General features: G+C 39.3%; 1 protein-coding gene across 1 annotated transcript in view; it reads left to right on the plus strand.

Annotated features, from left to right (window-relative positions):
• TMEM38B (transmembrane protein 38B) overlaps positions 1–10,754 on the plus strand; it is a 251,912-nt gene extending 241,158 nt beyond the window's left edge. The window contains exon 6 of the mRNA XM_054258575.2: positions 10,613–10,754. Coding sequence (XP_054114550.1) covers positions 10,613–10,735 — 123 coding nt within the window. The 3' untranslated portion in view covers positions 10,736–10,754. The remainder of the gene's footprint in view (positions 1–10,612) is intronic.
• The last annotated feature ends 7,432 nt before the right edge of the window (positions 10,755–18,186 follow it).

Consider the following 18,186-nt stretch of genomic DNA (forward strand, 5'->3'; position numbering starts at 1 on the left):
TTTACTTTGTTCTTTTTTTCCCCTAGCTTCTTAAGGTCATTAATTACAAATTGTTATTTTTTCTTTTTCTTTACATAAACATTTAAAGTCATAAATTTCCCTCTACTGCCTTAACTGCAGCACACAAATTTATTTATATGTTGTATTTTTATTATCATTTGTTTTCAAATATTTTCTGATTCTTTGATTTTTATTTGACCCACGGATTACTGAGATATCTGTTGTCTACTTACTAAACATTTGTAATTATTCTAGCTATATTATTGTATTGGTTTATAATTTAGTCTTTTAGTGGCCAAAGAACATACTTTGTATAACTTTGATCTTTTGAAATGTATTAAAACTTGCATTATGACCTAACATATGTTCTATATTGGTGAATATATTAAGTGTATTTGAAAATAATGTATATGGTATAGTTGTTGAGTGTAAAGTTCTATAAATACAAATTAGGGCCAGGCACAGTGGCACATGCCTGCAATACCAGCACTTTGGAAGCTGAGGCGGGCAGATCACGAGGTCCAGAGATCAAGACCATCATGGCCAACATGGTGAAAACCTATTTCTACTAAAAATACAAAAATTAGCTGGGCATGGCTGTAGGCACCTGTGGTCCCAACTACTGGGGAGGCTGAAGCAGGAGAATTGCTGGAACCCCGGAGGTAGAGGTTGCAGTGAGCCAAGATCATGCCATTGCACTCCAGCCTGGCAACAGAATGTTGAAGAAAAAATACAATTAGGCAAAAATAAATGACATGTTCAGTGATCCTATGTATTTACTTGTTTTTTTTTTTTCTAGTTTTTAAGTAATTTGCTGAAAGAGGGGTATTAAATTCTCTAACTGTATAAAATTATCAATTTCTCCCTTTAATCTTACAATTTTTGATTCACTTATTTTAAAATTCTGTTATTAAGTACACACACATTTATAATTGCTATGCCTTCCTGATGAATTAATCCTTTTATTATTATAAAATATTCTTTATTATTCTTGCAAATACTCTAGAGATCTATTTTATCTGATATTATTACAACCACTGTAGCCTGATTATGATTACTCTTTACATGGTATATCTTTTTTTTTTCCATTTACTTTCAACTTTTTAATTTATATTTAAGATATGTCTCTTGTAGATAGAATTTGGTTGGTTCTTCATTTTTAAAAATCCGTTCTGATAACCTGTGTGCTTTAATTGCAGTGTTCAGCCCAATTAACATTTAATATAATTACTGATATGGCTGGATTTAGGTAACCATTTTATTTTCTATGTATTTTTATTCACTCTCCTTTTCCCCACCCTTATCCTACCTTCTTTTGGGTTATTTCAATATCTTAATTTCCATCTTAGGACACTTATTCATTTGAAATTATACTTCTATACATTTCAAAAGCGTGTTTGCTCTATACATTCTTTTCACAGTTTGTGCAATGCTAATATAATAAAAAGTAGAATTATTGTAATATAAAGGTCTCTTTACTTTCTATCTTACCATTCTTTAAGTTATAGTTGTCACGTATATAACATCTAAGTACATGGTAAATCCTATAAGAAAATGTCATACTTTTTGTTGTGAATAATCATTTGTATTCTAAAGAAATTAAAAGAAGAAAGCGTTTTATATTTACCCATATATTTACTATTTATATTTCCTACTCTTCATTCATTCCTGAAAATCCAAGATTTCCCCTAATACTGTTTCCTTCAACTTGAAGAACTTTTTGTACCATTCTGGTGGAGACGAATTCCCTGAGTTTTTCATTACCTAAAAATGTCTTTATTTCACTTTCCTTTTTGAAGCAAGTTTTACTGAATTTAGAATTTTAGGATGACACATATTTTCTTGTAACATGTTAAAGATGTTCTACTGTCTTCAAGCCTCTATAGTTTCTGGTGAAAGATTTGTGAGAAAAGTTGGTGATAATTTCTATCATTGTTCTCCTTTATGTAATGTGATATTCTTCTCTGGCTGCTTTCAAATTTTTCTCTTTGTCTTCCCTGGACATCAATTTGGCTCTAATGTACTTAGACGTGGATTTCTGTGCATTAATTCTCTTTGAGGTTTTTTGAGCTTCCTAAAGCTGTAAATTTACACCTTAAAAAAGTGGAGATTGTTTCTGTTATTTAGCTTTAAAATATTTTCCTGCCCCATTGTCTTTCTTGGTAAGATATTTTGAAATTATTTCATGGGTCCCTGAGGTTCTGTTTATTAAAAAAAATTTCCCCTACCTCTCATTCAAATTAGATGACATTTATTTTTTTAATTTTTTATTGCATTTTAGGTTTTGGGGTACATGTGCAGAACATGCAAGACAGTTGCATAGGTACACACATGGCAGTGTGTTTTGCTGCCTTCCTCCCCTTCACCCACATTGGCATTTCTCCCCAGGCTATCCATCCCCGGTTCCCCTCCCCCTGCTGTCCCTCCCCTATTCCCCCCAGTAGACCCCAGTGTGTAGTACTCCCTTCCCTGTGTCCATGTGTTCTCTAGATGACATTTATTGAGCTATCTTCAAATTCACTGACTGTTTCCTTTCATCTCCATTTTGCTGTTAGCACCATCCTCTGAATTTTTCATTTCAAATGTTTTAGTTTTCAGTACTAACATTTCCATTCATTTCTTTTTTATATTTTGTTTTTTCTTGCTGAAGTTTTTAATCTTTACGGTCATTTATTTCCTTGACATTACTGAGTATACTCACAATAGCTGTTTTAAAATTCTTTCCTGATAATTCCAATATATGCGTCATCTTGACACTGGCTTCTCTTGTTTGCATTTTCTCTTGAGACTGGGTCACGTTTTTCTGGCACTTTGTATGTTGAGTCATTTTGTATTGTATCCTGAATACTGTAGAGGCGGGATTGTAGAGACTGAATTTTCTTATATTGCTCTAAAGAGTGTTGATGTTTTGTTTATAACAGGCATCTTATTTCCTTTGGCTTAAACTGAAGCCTGTAATGCGTTTGGTGAGGGGAAGTTCAGAACCGAGTTTAATTCTCTAATCCTTAACCGCTAGCTGCTTTCCATTTGACCCATTCATACATAACTCAGGGGTCATCCAGAAATTTGAGCTAAGTGTAAACAGAATTTGGTGGTATTCTTTCCTAGCTTTCTCCCCCAACTTCTGATTGTCTGCTTTGCCTGGAATTTTCTTGGTTCCTCCAGCCAAAAAAGTAGGAGACTTTTTCTTGGAATTTCAGCAATGCTACTTTGGTCATGATTCTGGTTGCCTTTAGGACATACCTGCAAAAACTACAATTTACACTGTGCTGACTTCTTACTGTAAGTTTGACTGCCTTCCAAAATATGCCTGCTTTTTTTCACTTCTTGGAGCCATGAAGTGTTTATATTTTTTCTTCCAGCATTTATATATACTATGTATGGGAAGATACATTATTAGACACCCACCCCTTCGTGTCAAAAGCAAAAGATTTTACTTCTGTCCTTGAAAGTCTATGATTTTGCCTAGTGCTTTCTTCATTAATCCCTACTTTACTTGAGTTAGCTTGATTGGGTTTTTGTTTCTTGCAGAACTATAACAGAAGCCATTAATTATAGAATCCAGGATTACTGTAGGCTTGTCAGAATGTTGCAGTGGCAAAGGCATAGGTTTGGGAAACGGATATACTACTCTATTTAAGCTATATGACTTAAACAAGTATTAATGTTAGTTATCTATTGTTGTATAATAAATTACTTGAAAATGTAGTCACTTAAGATGAAACACATTTGTTATTTCACATAGATTTTCAGGGTCAAGAATTTTGGAGCTATCTAGATGGATGATTCTGTCTCAGAGTCTCTCATGAAGTTGCCATCAAGTTGTCAGACAAGGCTGCAGTGCTAAAGACTTGACCAAGGCTGGAAAATCTATTTCTAAGCTCACCCACTATTGTCAGGAGGCTGTTGGCAAAAGCCGTGTGTCCTTGCCGCGTGGGCGTCTTTATAGGGCCACTTATAATGTGGCTTTTTCCAGTGAGCAAGTAGAGAAAGTATGTGTGTGTGTGTGTGTGTGTGCACGTGCACAAGGGGGGGTGTTAGCAATTAATTCACATAACTGAACCTCCTTTCTTATGCTATCCTTAGCAATTGGCTTTGAGTTGCTTGGAATCTAACCTGCTAGGTGGCTGGTTTACTTACTGTAGCTTTCAAAGCTCCTGGTCACATTAAAGCTCTTGCATTGTTTCAGCACCATTACCTAAAGGTTTAATCTGAGGTAGCTTTGTCATTCTAAGATAAAAATCTTAGAATTTATGAAAACCTTAGAGATATGAAAGAATACTGAGCATCATGCTTTGACTCACTGATACCCTAATAATTCATTTTGGACTTTTTGGAAGACCCTAGAGGGCATAGCTGCACGAAAGTTTTAAGAAGAGAATAGTGGGCCAGGCATGGTCTCTCGTGCCTGTAATCCCAGCACTTTGGGAGGCCAAGGCAGGCGGATCATGAAGTCAGGAGTTTGAGACCAGCGTAGCCAATATAGTGAAACCCCATCTCTACTAAAAATACAAAAATTAGCTGGGTGTGTGGCAGGCGCCTATAGTCCCAGTTACTTGGGAGGCTGAGTCGGGAGAATTGCTTGAACCCGGGAAGCAGAAGTTGCAGTGAGCCAAGATCACACCATTGCACTCCAGCCTGGGCGACAAAGTAAGAATCCATCTCAAAAAAATAAAGAAGAGAATAGCTGGGTTGATTCTGGTACTTCTTATAATCAACAGAATTCCCTCCCTCCCCTCTGTCCTTTCCATGAGCAATTCCCACTGAGCCACAGCAGAGAGGCTTGCATCCTGGCTTTTCCCTACTCTGTAGCCAGCCCATTTCCATTTTTTCCATTCTTACTCCCAAGGAGGAAGAGTTGGACTTTAATAGTCAACTCCTATGAGGTTGCCCTCCCTGGCTGTCTCCAAGCAGTAGCGTATTGCTTCTGTTCTACATCTGGAGTTTCCTATTCTCTGTGTCTTTGTACTTTTTGGATCCATATTATTTATACTGTACAGCTAGCATAGAAGCTAACATTTAGGTTGTAGCTGTGAACCTTAAAGTGTATCAGAATTTCACGCTCTCCAGACAGAGAGGTTGCTGAACATGTAGAAATAAACTTGCTTTTAACTTGGGGCACTTGTAACAATAGCAATAGCAGCAACAACAAAATTGTCATTGTGAGGGAACCTGGAGAACTCCTTGAATATATACATTGCATTACCCCATTTTATGTGAAATGGTTCTAAAAAATAGGTATCTTTTGGTCTTTTGAATAATTAACATGGCTCTAATAGACCTCATTTTGCCAGAGTATGAAATGAAGGAAACAATTGTGAGAGTGCCTTTGGAACACTCATTTGTGTAAAGTAAATGAAAGAGAATCATAGCATTGCCTCTGGAACCTGATCTTTCTTTCCCTGCTATTGGAGTGTGTAGTCATAGTCTTCTAATTATGGTATCTTTGAGATTCCTTTTCCATTTGGCACTCAGTCCAACTAAGCTGTTTTTCTGACATCTGAACCAAGTCTCCTTTATCATTTTTGACCAGGATGCCTGCCTATATTTCCATCCTCAAGATTAGGCATTGAGGATGCCTTGACCTTTCCCTTCCATACATATCTTTCAATATCCAAAGGTATCACTCAAGCAACAAGAATACTCAGTGATATGGCCAATGGCTGCTAAAGAGCAAAGGGGATGTGGGAGGAAGGGCAGGAACCAATGTGCTGCTATGCATCCTCAGTCTCTCTAGTGATTTAGAGTTGGTTGATCTGAAGAGATATAGACTGTGATGAACATCGCTTACTTCATGACCTTTCTTCACTAGCATGTGTACAAGCATGGCCTTTTCTGTAGTGTTTATGTCAAGAGAGTGTCCTTAAGCTCATTAGCTACCTCTTTTATCTTAAAAATTATGACCTAGTACCCCTGGCCATCAAAAAAGTACTCATCCCCTAAAGCTCACTGATGTCTTTAATTGAGTAGATTCCATATTTGTTTCTTTGGGTCCCACAGCAGTAATCATTAATGCACACTCTGGAGTCATTCTGCCTGGGTTTGCATCCTTGCTCTGGCATTTACTAGCACTGTAGTCTTGGGCAAGTCATATATCCCCCTCTCTGTGCCTCATTTTTCTTTCTTTTTTTTTTGAGACAGAGTCTTGCTCTGTCACCAGGTGCCAGACTGGAGTGCAGTGGCACAATCTCGGCTCAGTGCAACCTCCGCCTCCCAGGTTCAAGCAATTCTCCTGCCTCAGCCTCCCAAGTAGCTGGGACTACAGGTGTGCACCACCATGCTCAGCTAATTTTTGTATTTTTTAGTAGAGACGGGGTTTCACCATATTGGCCAGGATGTTCTCAACCTCTTGACCTTGTGATCCGCCTGCCTCGGCCTCCCAAAGTGTTGGGATTATAAGCGTGAGCCACTGCGCCCAGCCTGTGCCTCACTTTTCTTATTTGTAAAGTGGGGATAATTATGGTACCAACCTTATAAGGTTGCTGTGAAGAATAAGTGAGTCAGTATTTATGAACAGCTTAGAACAATCCTTGGCACTTACTAAGTGTTAAGGTATTGCTGCTTGTCTTCCTCTTCTTTTACTTCTCCTTCTCCTATTCTTGTTAAGCATTCTGGATCCTGGTCTTTCCTATGGTCCCTGAGTTAATCAAAACATAGGGAACAGCAGAGAGCAAGGCTGGAGAAATTATATGTCAAGCTCATATGACTTGTCTTTCCAGAAAAATATAACTTACTTAGTGAGCCTTTATTATATGTTAGACATTTAACATGAATTTCTCTAATCCTTACAGCAACCCTGGAAGGCAGATATTATTATTCCTATTTTATAAGTAAAAATAGAGTAACTTTACCCAAGTTACTTTGGTAACTTGCCCAAGGTCCCACAGTTTCAGTTCATTTTCTGTGGCTGTTGTTGCTATTAAGGAATATCCATTGGGTAATTTATAAAAATTAAGAGGTTTATTTATAAAATAAAATTTATAAAAAAGGAGGTTTATTAGGCTTATGGTTCTACAGACTGTACAAGAAGCATAGCGTTGGCATCTGCTTCTGGTGAGGGTTTCCAGCTGCTTCCTCTCATGGTATAAGGCAAAGGGGAGTCAGTATGTGCAGAGATCACCTGGGGAGAGAGGAAGCAAGAGAAGGGAGGTGACAGGCTCCTTTTAACAACCAGGTTTTGTGGGAACGAATAGAGTGAGAATTTACTCATTGCCATGAGAACAGCACCAAGCCATTCATGAGGGATCTGTCTCCATGACCCAGACACACCTCATTAGACCCAACTCTGGTATTGGAGATCAGATTTCATCATGAGATTTGAGAGACAAACTTATCTAAACTACAGCACAGAGTAAGGGCAGTTTTGAAATTCAAAACCAACTCATCTGACTTCAAAGCCCACTGAGTTTTCTCTCTGCAATGGGGACTTTTGTGATTCCTTGGTTCCTTGCATTAAGATTTTCTTTGTTTCTTTTTTGAGATGGAGTTTCGCTGTTGTTGCCCAGATTGGAGTACAATGGCGCAATCTCGGCTCACTGCAACTTCCGCCTCCCGGGTTCAAGGATTCCTCTGCCTCAGCTTTCCAAGCAGCTGGGCTTATAGGCATGCACCACTGTACTAAAAATTTTTGTATTTTTAGTAGAGACGGGGTTTCACCATGTTGGCCAGGCTGGTCTCAAACTCCTGACCTTAGGTGATCCACTATCCTCGACCTCCCAAAGAGCTGGGATTACAGGTGTGAGCCACTGCGCCTGGTCTGCATTAAGATTTTCAAGTCCTAGGGAAAGGGATGGATGGAAGAGGCTTGTATTATTTGGATGATATCAGTAGCTCTCCTTGTAGAAAGCAGAGTAACAGGCTCAGAGTTATGTGAGCACTTGAGTGCTGATCTCACAAGTTAATAGGCTGTAGATGGCACCAGTAGCATGACCAATAAAGCTGTGGCATTTTAGTCATTTAAAACTTAACCTTGCCTTTGGTATATTTGAGACTTGACTACACTAAATGCTTTTGGGTATATGTCTAGGTCCCTACAGGACAGTACAATGGATGACAGCATCTTTATTTCTAGTAATGTTGATACAGTTTTGTCCAAATACATGGAATATTCCCACCTTCACTGGTTCCTTTCCTAGTAACAAAATCTTGGGCCGTTTATGACCTCACCCACGTACCTCTCTATCGAGAGACATAAAATATGGCAGTGCATTTTTGTGCCAATGAGCAGAGAAATTGTCAGCTTCTCTTTTTTTTTATTCATATGTTTCTCAGGGTTGTCACTTGGCATTATGGGTAATGTGCATATTGATTGGTACATATTGACTGGGAGTTGCAGACATCCTAACAAAATGAATAAATGAGATGTGGAGTTTCTCTTTAATATACAAATTTGAGGGAAGTTGCTGAGTTAACTGGAGGATACTTTGGTTTAAAATAAAAGTTAACATGAGCCAGGCTGCCAGCAGAAGTGCTAAGGGGAGACATTTTATAATTTATCAAGTTTTAAGTCTTTGTCTCACCAATAAACAGAAGTATTATTCATTTTGATTAGCTAAAGAGCGTCCTCACAGACAAGGATCTGATTCTGAGTTTGGAGATTCTTTACTGATTATAAGTTCAGGCTCCTGAATGGCTCCCCTTGTCCTCTCCCCCTTCCCACCCCGTGCACCACTTCAGAAGAGTGAGAGGCAGTTATATTCCTACTCTGTAATTCCTTCTTTTGCCTCTTTCCCCACTAATTCACTCTGAACTCCAGACACACTGATTTCCCTTTGCTTCAAACTGGTTTTACCTAATTATTAACCCAGCAGGAAGAATTAACTTGTAACTCCAACGTTGCTTTTGTGTCTCTTGAGACATCTCAGCATGACTGAGCACCATAAAATTTGAGTTGTGATTTCTGTACCTGGAGTATAGTTGTAGAGAAGGAAACTTGAAGGGTAGCTTGTAACATAAGGAAATCATTTTGATGGGAGTAAACGTCTGCAAGTGAACATTCACTAATGAGGCTGAGAGTTTATTTATAGCAAATAATCCCCGTTATTATTCTTTACTTGCTATGCATCACCACAGCACTGGGTTGTATACAACATGCCAAGATTTTTGCTGAGTGTTTTCTCTTTAAGTCATATGGACAAGACAGTTTAAACATGTGAAACATAATCCAATTAGAGGAGTGGGGAGTTTTCTTGATCTTTTATGTCACCAAGTTAAGAAATTAAGATAAACGGTTCATGTGTATATATCTGAATTGATAAATCTAAGATCAGCATAGTCAAAAGGGGTGAAAGTAGAATCTATTGAGAGAGAGGAATTGTATGTGGAAGACAATAATAAATAATGTTATATGCTATTTGCTGTGGCTTTTTAACAATAGCTATCATATTGAGCTGTTACTTGATGCCAGGAAAATCTATCTTGCTGCCTGTTTTTTTTAAATAAAGCTTTATTGGGATTGGACACAGTGGTTCATGACTGTAATCCCAGCACTTTGGGAAGCCGAAGCAGTAGATCACTTGAGCTCAGAAGTTTGAGACCACCTGAGTAACACAGTGAGAGTCCATCTTTAACTTTTACCAAGCTAAAAAAAAATTAGTTGGGGTCAGGTGTGGTGGCTGTGCCTGGAATCCCAGCACTTTGGGAGGCTGAGGCGGGCAGATCACTTGAGGTCAGGAGTTTGAGACAAGCCTACCTGACATGATGAAACCCCATCTCTACTAAAAGTAGAAAAAATTAGCTGAGCGTTGTGGCAGGCACCTGTAATCCCAGGTATTCAGGTGGCTGAGGCAGGAGAATAGCTTGAACCTGGGAGGCGAAGGTTGCAGTGAGCCGAGATCACGCCACTGCACTCTGGCCTGGGCAACAAAAGCAAAACTCTGTCTCAAAAAAGAAAAAAAATTAGTTGGGTGTACGTACCTGTGGTCCCAGCTATTCAGGAGGCTAAGGTGGGAAGAACATTTGAGTCCAGGAGGTCAAGGCTGCAGTGAGCTCTGATTGTGCCACTGCATTCCAGGCTGGGCAACAGAACAAGACCCTGTGTCAAAAGGAAAAGGTTTTATTGGAACAGAGTCACATTTATTTGTTCAGGTATCATCCATCTATGGCTGCCTACACATTATAATGGCAGAATGTAGTAGTTGCTGCTGCTTTACTGTTTTACCTATTTGGAGCACAGATAAATTAGATAACTTGCCAAAGCTCACACAGTTAGGAAGTGGTTGACCCAAGATTCAATCTCACGCAGTCTGACTCCAAAGCCTGCTCTCCTCACTACTGTACCATACCGCCCCTCTTACTATATAAGACATAAGTCTAGTTGCCTCTTGAGCTTACTACTCCATTGTTTCTCTCACCAGTCTGGCTCAAACTCTGTCTGGACAGAAGAGCAATTTAGGTGAATTAGAGGCTACACTGTGGAAGTGGCTGAAGGTACCATCAGCAGTGAAGCCATCTGCTGTGCCCCCCTCAAATCGTATAATGAAATCCTAACTTCTAATGGGATGGTATTTAGAGACAGGGCCTTGGGGAAGTAATCAGGTATTGAGGATGGAGTGCTCATTAATATTAGTGCTCTTATAAAAAGATATAAGAAAGTTTGCTTTCTCTCTCTTAGTCATGCGAAGATACACAAGAAGAAGACTGTCTGCAAACCAGGGATAGTCCCCTCACTGGACACCAGATCTGCTGGTGGCACCCTGACCTTGAAATTTTCAACCTCCAGAACTGTGAGAAATAAATGTCTGTGATTCATGCCACTCTGTCTATGTATTCTTTCAGCTTGAACTGACTAAGGCAACACCTATTCCCTACCATTGGGTCCAGGTATGCTAGACTTAACTCTGCCTAGGCAGACATTGGTGTTTTCTTTTTAAAAGTTTACTTCCAGTCAGGCAGTACAAATGGCACAGGATAGGAATTCAAAGACTGTCATTATGGAGTCTCTCTGCCCAGTTCCTATTAGCTTTCCTTCCTAATATAGCACCTTGAATTTCCATTGAGAGAGCACCTTTCCACCATAGTCATTCATGTAGACTGAGTGTGGTTGACCTCACCCTAACTCCAGTGATGGGTCCTGATTAGCCCATCAAAGTGTCCTGTCCTTCTCTCTATCATAATGGTGTAGGGGTGGGCACATGATTTAAGCTGATCCAACTAGAGTATAGCTCACCATTTGCCATGGAAATGCAGGTGCATAAATGCTCTCTTCCCCACGGAAGGTGGTATTAAGAGGATTTGCAGCACGGAACTGTCTTCTCCGTGAGGGGAGAACTTGTGATTGCTAGGGAGCTGCTATGTAGAGCTTGAGGTTGGAGCTATCCCAGATTTTTACCTGGGGCCTGAAACCAGACTTATTCCTAGAACATTTTACTTATGAAAAAAAAAATTGTGTTTTTGTTCAAGCAGGTTTGGGTTTTGGATTTTCTGTTGCTTGCTGCCAGAAGATTTCAAACTGACAGAGGCAGCAATCTAGTATAGTACAAATAAGATAAAACTAGAGTGAGGAAATCTGTGTTTAAGACCTGGCTGTCTAATGAACTAGTTTGTGTTCCTGCTGATTTATGATTCCTGTTATCCCACTTGAAGGAAAAGGACAGCCCCGTCTTCCTCATAGGACTGTTGTGAGAAGGAAGATATATCATTTATACCTTCAGAATTGTGTTTGAAGGTAGAGAAGGTATCCCTAATGGGGCTGAAATCCTGCAGACAGAAGTCAACTCTACTTTGTCCACTGGGGTATAGCAAAGCCCTCCAGAGCGCAGTCTTGCTTCCCTAGCAATCCCACAATTGTTGGATGATGCCATTTTTGTGTCTGGGTTGATAGACATCTCACTTTATTAGTTTTCAAGAGAAAGGATTCTTTCATTAGTCTGCTCTAGGTTTTCTACTTTGAGTCAGGAACAGAGGACAGAGTGGGTAGATGAATAATGAGAATGCCATGTTGACTCAGGTGGAAGTGATTGTGCAGAGGCTAGTTGGCCACACGTTAGGGATGCAGAGAGGGCACACTTGCACCTGTACCAGACCTGCATGTGTTTCACATTTCTTTCTAGGTAGAATTTTTTTTAAGTAAATGGCATGTTATACCATTAGAATAGCAGGCAGACAACCAGGCTTTCAGTCCAGGTTCCATTTCTCACTGTACAATGCTGTGCTAGTAACAAAAGGGTTTGAATTTCCTGAGGCCTCAGGTTTCTCATCTGTTAAACGGGCATCTAGTTTGTACACTGGCAACCTTACATTGCTGGCATGGGAATAAAATGTGAAAATGTCAGTGACAATGTTTTGGATTTGCAGAAAGCTCAAGTAAGACACTAAATATGCAAAAATTCAGAAGGTGCACATGTTTTTAGATTTGTTTCTTACTCACTAAAACCCTTTGCAAAGGGAATTCTTGCTCCATGAATTACACTTTCCAATGACATATCTCATAGGGGATGGTAACACCTAAGCTGCTGATGATTTTCAGGACTCAGTATGTACCTGCAGCTACTCTCTAGAGAAGCCTGTGGATCACTGTCGTTGCCATCATCATCTTGTGTATCTGCATCTCAACACTGCATCATCACCGCTGCTGTTTATTAAACACCAAAGGTATAGCAGGCATTATGGTTGGTGCTTTACATATATTCTCTAATTTAAACCTTGAGATATCCCTGTAAAATATTATCTCCTTTTTCTGTATGAAAAAATCAAGATTCAGAGAGATTGAGTTTCCTAAGGTCACGTAGTTAGTTGAGAGCTGTGCTGTAACCCAAGCCCTTGCTCTTTTCACTGCAGCATATTGCCTCTACCAAAGGGAGCTTTGGAATTAGACCTGGAAGTTCTTATCTCGTTCCATTGCTTCAGCAATTCAACACAAAGGCTCTGGTCCAACCCTTTCCTTTTGTGTCCCGGTAGGTAATATTTCATCCTTCTCCCCTCTGATCCCACCCTCATTGCCAGATTCTGGAACCGTCTGCATGTTTCTGGTCTGTAGTTCAGCTTCTCTCCCCAGGCATTTGAGAAAGGCATTCTCCACAAAAAGGGAAAACACATTTTATTAAAGCAAACATGCAGTCCTCAGCACTTTTACTTATCTTATTTATACACTGCAGTGCAGCTTTCTATGACCTAGTGATTATCATTTCCCAGAGCTATCATCATTTTAAAGCTACCTGTTCATCCCGCTTCAGCAGATGGTACTACGCTAGGAGTATTGTAAGAGCTTTAAAGAAAGGAAAACAAACAAAGGAAAGATGTGTGGTTGGGTCAGCCAGTGGAAGAACTCAACTTGCATTGTCTCCCGACACTGTTTTGTTTCAGCTGGGGCCGTGACGTGTGACATGACTCCTACCGGTCTGACCACTGGGGAAATTTATTTAGGCAGTGGTTTTCTTTCTCCCTTTTTTCCCTGTCAGTTGGTGGTCTACAGTTGGTTTAAAATAGTCTTATATTCGATCTTCCCAATTAAATCTCATATTTAAATTGAAGTTATTTGTCCTTTTACTCGCTCATTTGACAAAAGACTTTATGAGCTTCTACCCTGTGTAAGGTACTGTTCTAGGCTTGAATTTCCATTGGCACAAATAGTTCTATGTCCTTGGGCAAATCCTTTGCTTTTCCAGTCCTCACTTTTTCCTTCTAAATGATGAGGGAGCTGGCTCAGGTTGCTAAACCTCATCTCAGAAACAGAGGGATTGGAGCTTGTAAAACCATTTTACAGATAGAAAAGGTTATAAACAAGCCAGGCTTGTTAACAATGAACAGCGTCCAAGGAGAACTCCCCAAAGGGTAACAATTCAAGTAGGTGGGCTGCTCAGGCCGAGTGAGGACCAAGCTGTCCCTCTTCTCTGTTTCAAATTCTCTGAAATTCTTAATAATCTAGAGCCGTGTTTCTCAACCTTTTTTTCATTATCTCTCTCAGAATCAGCGTTTTAAGACATTTTTTTTTGCTAATCCCTTCCCTGTGAAATTTTAATCCCACAGAAATACTGGATACCTCTTTATGTGCTATGATCTTTGGGAGGCAGGCAACAAACCATGGTAATATCTAAGGTTTTTGGCCTTCAAGAACCAAATTTCACCACCTTGGCGGTTATATTGGACCCTACTAAAAATGCATGCCCTAGAGCAGTGATTTTCAAACTTGTGTTTTAGCCTATGCAAATTCTTTGTAAAATTCAACATATGAAATTGATAAAAGCAGTATTTTATTCATCCAATGAAGAAACAAGTTAATATCCTGGTAGTCTCCAAAAGGAACATTGAATACAGGATACTCTAATGCACTTTTTTTTTTCTTTGAGATGAAGTCTTGCTCTTGTTGCCCAGGCTGGAGTGCAATAGCACGATCTTTGCTCACTGCAACCTTTGTGTCTCGGGTTCAAGCGATTCTCCTGCCTCAGCCTCCTGAGTAGCTGGGATTACAGGTGCCCACCACCACACTCAGCTAATTTTTTGTGTTTTTTAATAAAGACAGGGTTTTGCCAGTTGGCCAGGGTGGTCTCAAACTCCTGACATCAGGTGATCCACCAGCCTTGGGCTCCCAAAGTGCTGGGATTACAGGCGTGGGCCAGGATGCCTGCCCAAATGTACCTTTTTAAAAGTGTAGTTTTGAGATATCTTAAAATATATTTTGAGGAAAAGAATTTAAATGAAACATTGACAGAACCCCTAAAACACTGGCACACAGTTTGAACACCATTGCTCTATAGTTTTCTGGAATATGAAGTTTAGCAGCAGAGGGGATGGCTCTGAGGTTATTTGCTGTTACACCAACTACCAGCTGTACCATCCTGGGCAAGTCTAAAAGTTTCAGTTTTATCATCTGTAAAATGGTATTTGAATGAGAATGTATTTCACAAGATACCTATGAGAAGTGTAATAGATGATCAACTGTGTCTGGCACATGGTACACACTCAGAAGAATTTAGTTATCTCTCAAGCCACTCTGTGTCTTTATATTTTCTTCCACTGATTATAGCCACTTGTACTTGAACACACAGAAAACAATAGCTGCTGAGGAACTGTGGCCAAATAAAACAAGGAAGGACTGCAGTATCACTCTCAATGACTCTGTTTTCCCTTTCCTGTACCCAGAACAGGGAAGTGTATTATAACTCTGCCTGAAATGATGTTAAACTGGCGTGTGTCCTGACTTCTTTTTTTAGGAAACTGGTGGACCCGGTTATTAACTCTTCACATTCTAAGAAAGGTAAATCTTGTTTAAAAAAATCATGTATCATTAAATTGAGACCACCCAGTTTTATAGTGGAAACACCAAATGTTGTTTTATAACAAACTTTCTTTAAAAAGTGTGCCCTATTTTGAGGACTTAGCAGTACATATAGTTTTTTTTTTTTCCTCTTTGGACATATGAGTTGTCTATTTATGTACATTTATGGATTTGTTGTGTTTTGAATATAATAATAACCATTAAGTATCAGTGACCTTGTTCTCTTCAAAGTTCTAGTTAGGATTGTTATCTATAAAGGTGGGAGGTGACTTGCTGGGATTTGACACCAAGATCATTAAGAATACTACCAGATATCAATGTTGTAAGGAGAGTTCAGGGCTGTAGTCTAATCCCAGCTGAATTATTTCCGAGAATTTGCCACAGTCATCTGTAGAAGAGGCTATAGGGGCTCATGTAATGTGCATTCTTTCAGATCCATCAATATGAAAACCAGAAATAGTGATTCCAGTGACCCTCTACTCCCCACAGTTTTCAAGAGGAAAAAACTATGGAGAAAATGAAAAAAAAAAAAAAAAAAAAAAAAAAAAAAAAAGCACAACAGGTTCACTGCATTAACCTTAAAATTTCTGCTAGGGGAAATACATAGTATTTTTTTTTTGTATGTGTGTTGACTCCAGTCGTTGATAAAACTGAAGTTCTACATCATAAATTCCCATTTGGACATTCAGTTCTGAGAACCTGCATCCAGAAGTCTTATCACTTTGAAGTAAAGTCACAATCACTAATGGAATCTGCTAGCTTTTCACACACTCAAATTAGCTTTGGTTCTTTTCCCCAAACATATGTTTAAAGGCAACATGCACATATTGTACACTGACCCATCAGAACAATCAATGCCGTGGGGGAGGCTTGTGGACTTACCTATTGGGGTTGAATTAAAAAAATATATTTCTTTCAGGAGGAGAAATAGGATTTCTGAGCTCTCTTCTGGCCCCAAAGAAGGGAGAATCTCTTTCTTGCTTCCCTATGAAAGAAGGGAATGTAAATGCCATTTTCCTTTGCGACTGTGAATAATAACATTTATGCTCTGAGATTGGTTTGCTTCTTTAATATGAAAAATGATATTCTGTTTGGATGAGACATTTCCTTGAATGCTTAGCATAAATTGAGCCCTTAAGCTTTTAACAAGAAATTCTGGGCTGTCTTGCCTGAAAACTCTGAGTAGATCTTGGAAACATTGCAGCTTTCTTGATTTGATGCAAAAAAAACTAGCCTTTTTCGTGAGATTACTAACAGCACCCTTTGTTTGATATTCAGGACGAGCCATCCAAAACAATCCTTGTTTGTATATCATTTTTTCTCTATCCTTATCGCATTGTCTCTCTCAGATTCTGTTGCTCACTTGGCTCTTTATTTCTTTGTCTCTCTCCTTCTTCTCCCCTTTTCTCTTCCTCTTCCTCTCCACACTCCTTCTTTCTCTCACATCTTTGCATACATACTTCCTTTCCTTTTTCCTTTTCAGTCCCACCCTGGATTGACACAGACCCAGTTAAGGTATTACAGAGCTGAGAGATATGTATGCTGGAGAAGGAAATGCATTTTTCGTCACTCATAGTGACAATTAGAATGACAACAACAAGGCCAGACTCCTTCATCATTTTTTTTAAAATGCTGTCAGCATCAACTTTGCCAGAATTATTCTGGCTGATGCATGAGTGGACTTAGTCATTTTTTACATTGTATGATGTAGAGCTTCAATATCATTTCAGAGAATAAATTAGCCTCCATCTCATTTAAACCAGAATCCTAAAAACCCTTCTCAGCAACATGCTATTTTAGCCAAAGAAGGTGTATTTATATAGATATAAAATCTCTACAAATTTTGGCTGGGATGTTTGTAGAGATGTAAAATCTTTCTCTTTGTAGTGTAGATGATGCATTAAATTCTAGTGTCAAGAGATCAAAGGCATTTTGGTGTATCACATTTGGATTCCCTAAGAGGACTCAGTGGGTAAGCTGCAGCCACTCACATTGGGATTCTAACGTGTACCTTGATCATTCTTCGGTTCTGGAGAATACACAAAGGATGGCGGAAGCACTTGGGACCCTTCCAAGGGAATGCAAATACAAATGGCTAGTTGTTTCACAAACAACTAGTGTGGTTTGCATTTCTGTACTGGCAGGATGTATCTCCATGCTAGACAGAAATTTGGTTAAGCCTCTTTGAGACAGACTGTCCCTACCCATGACTTGGGTATCCTGTTCTGCTGCTTCTCGTTTTGATGCCTGCAATGGATAGTCTGCTGACAGACTAAATGGGGTCCAAAGAAGACCTGTGTTCATGTCTGCAGCTGCCAGAGATCTCAGAGTATTTTATTGTTTGAACAGTTTTTTAGCAGGGGAATGAGTTGGAGAGATGACTGCCAGTCAGAGGCTGATGCCACTAAAATCTCACTTGGAGAGGCTGAAGTCTAATCTTTCTTATAACATGTAACCTTCTGAAATAGGCCCCTGGGTGACATAGTCCAATTCTTGATCAGTAGGAAGCTTGGATAATGGAAATTCAACAAATCTCATCTGGCAAAGCCAACACATTTTTGTGTGTTCCTGAAGGTAGTTATATTTCAAGGTATATTTATTTGATTTCCCGTGACCTCATCTAGGCCTGGTTTTCTTTTTCTGCTTTTGCCTATTTCTCCAATGGTTAATTTCTTTAAGGCTTAACTCAAATGACCCCCATACCCCCTCACCGTGTATGTGTGTGTGTGTGTGTGTATTTTTAAATCAATATCTGCCTTCCTGGGTGGTCCTTCTTTTACACTCATTTCTGCTCTGGCACTTGTATGACATTGTAGAATTGGTTTGTCTCTCTCTACCGGGCATGTGTGCTCTGAGGGCCAGGACTGTGTCTTAGTCATATCTATGCCCCAGTATCTGGCACAGTGCCTAGCACATTCTAGGTGCTTAGTGAATACTGAATAAATTTGACGTACCAATTTACAAAAAAGAAT

Source organism: Callithrix jacchus, chromosome 1, assembly GCF_049354715.1.
Source record: "Callithrix jacchus isolate 240 chromosome 1, calJac240_pri, whole genome shotgun sequence".
NCBI lineage: Eukaryota > Metazoa > Chordata > Mammalia > Primates > Cebidae > Callithrix > Callithrix jacchus.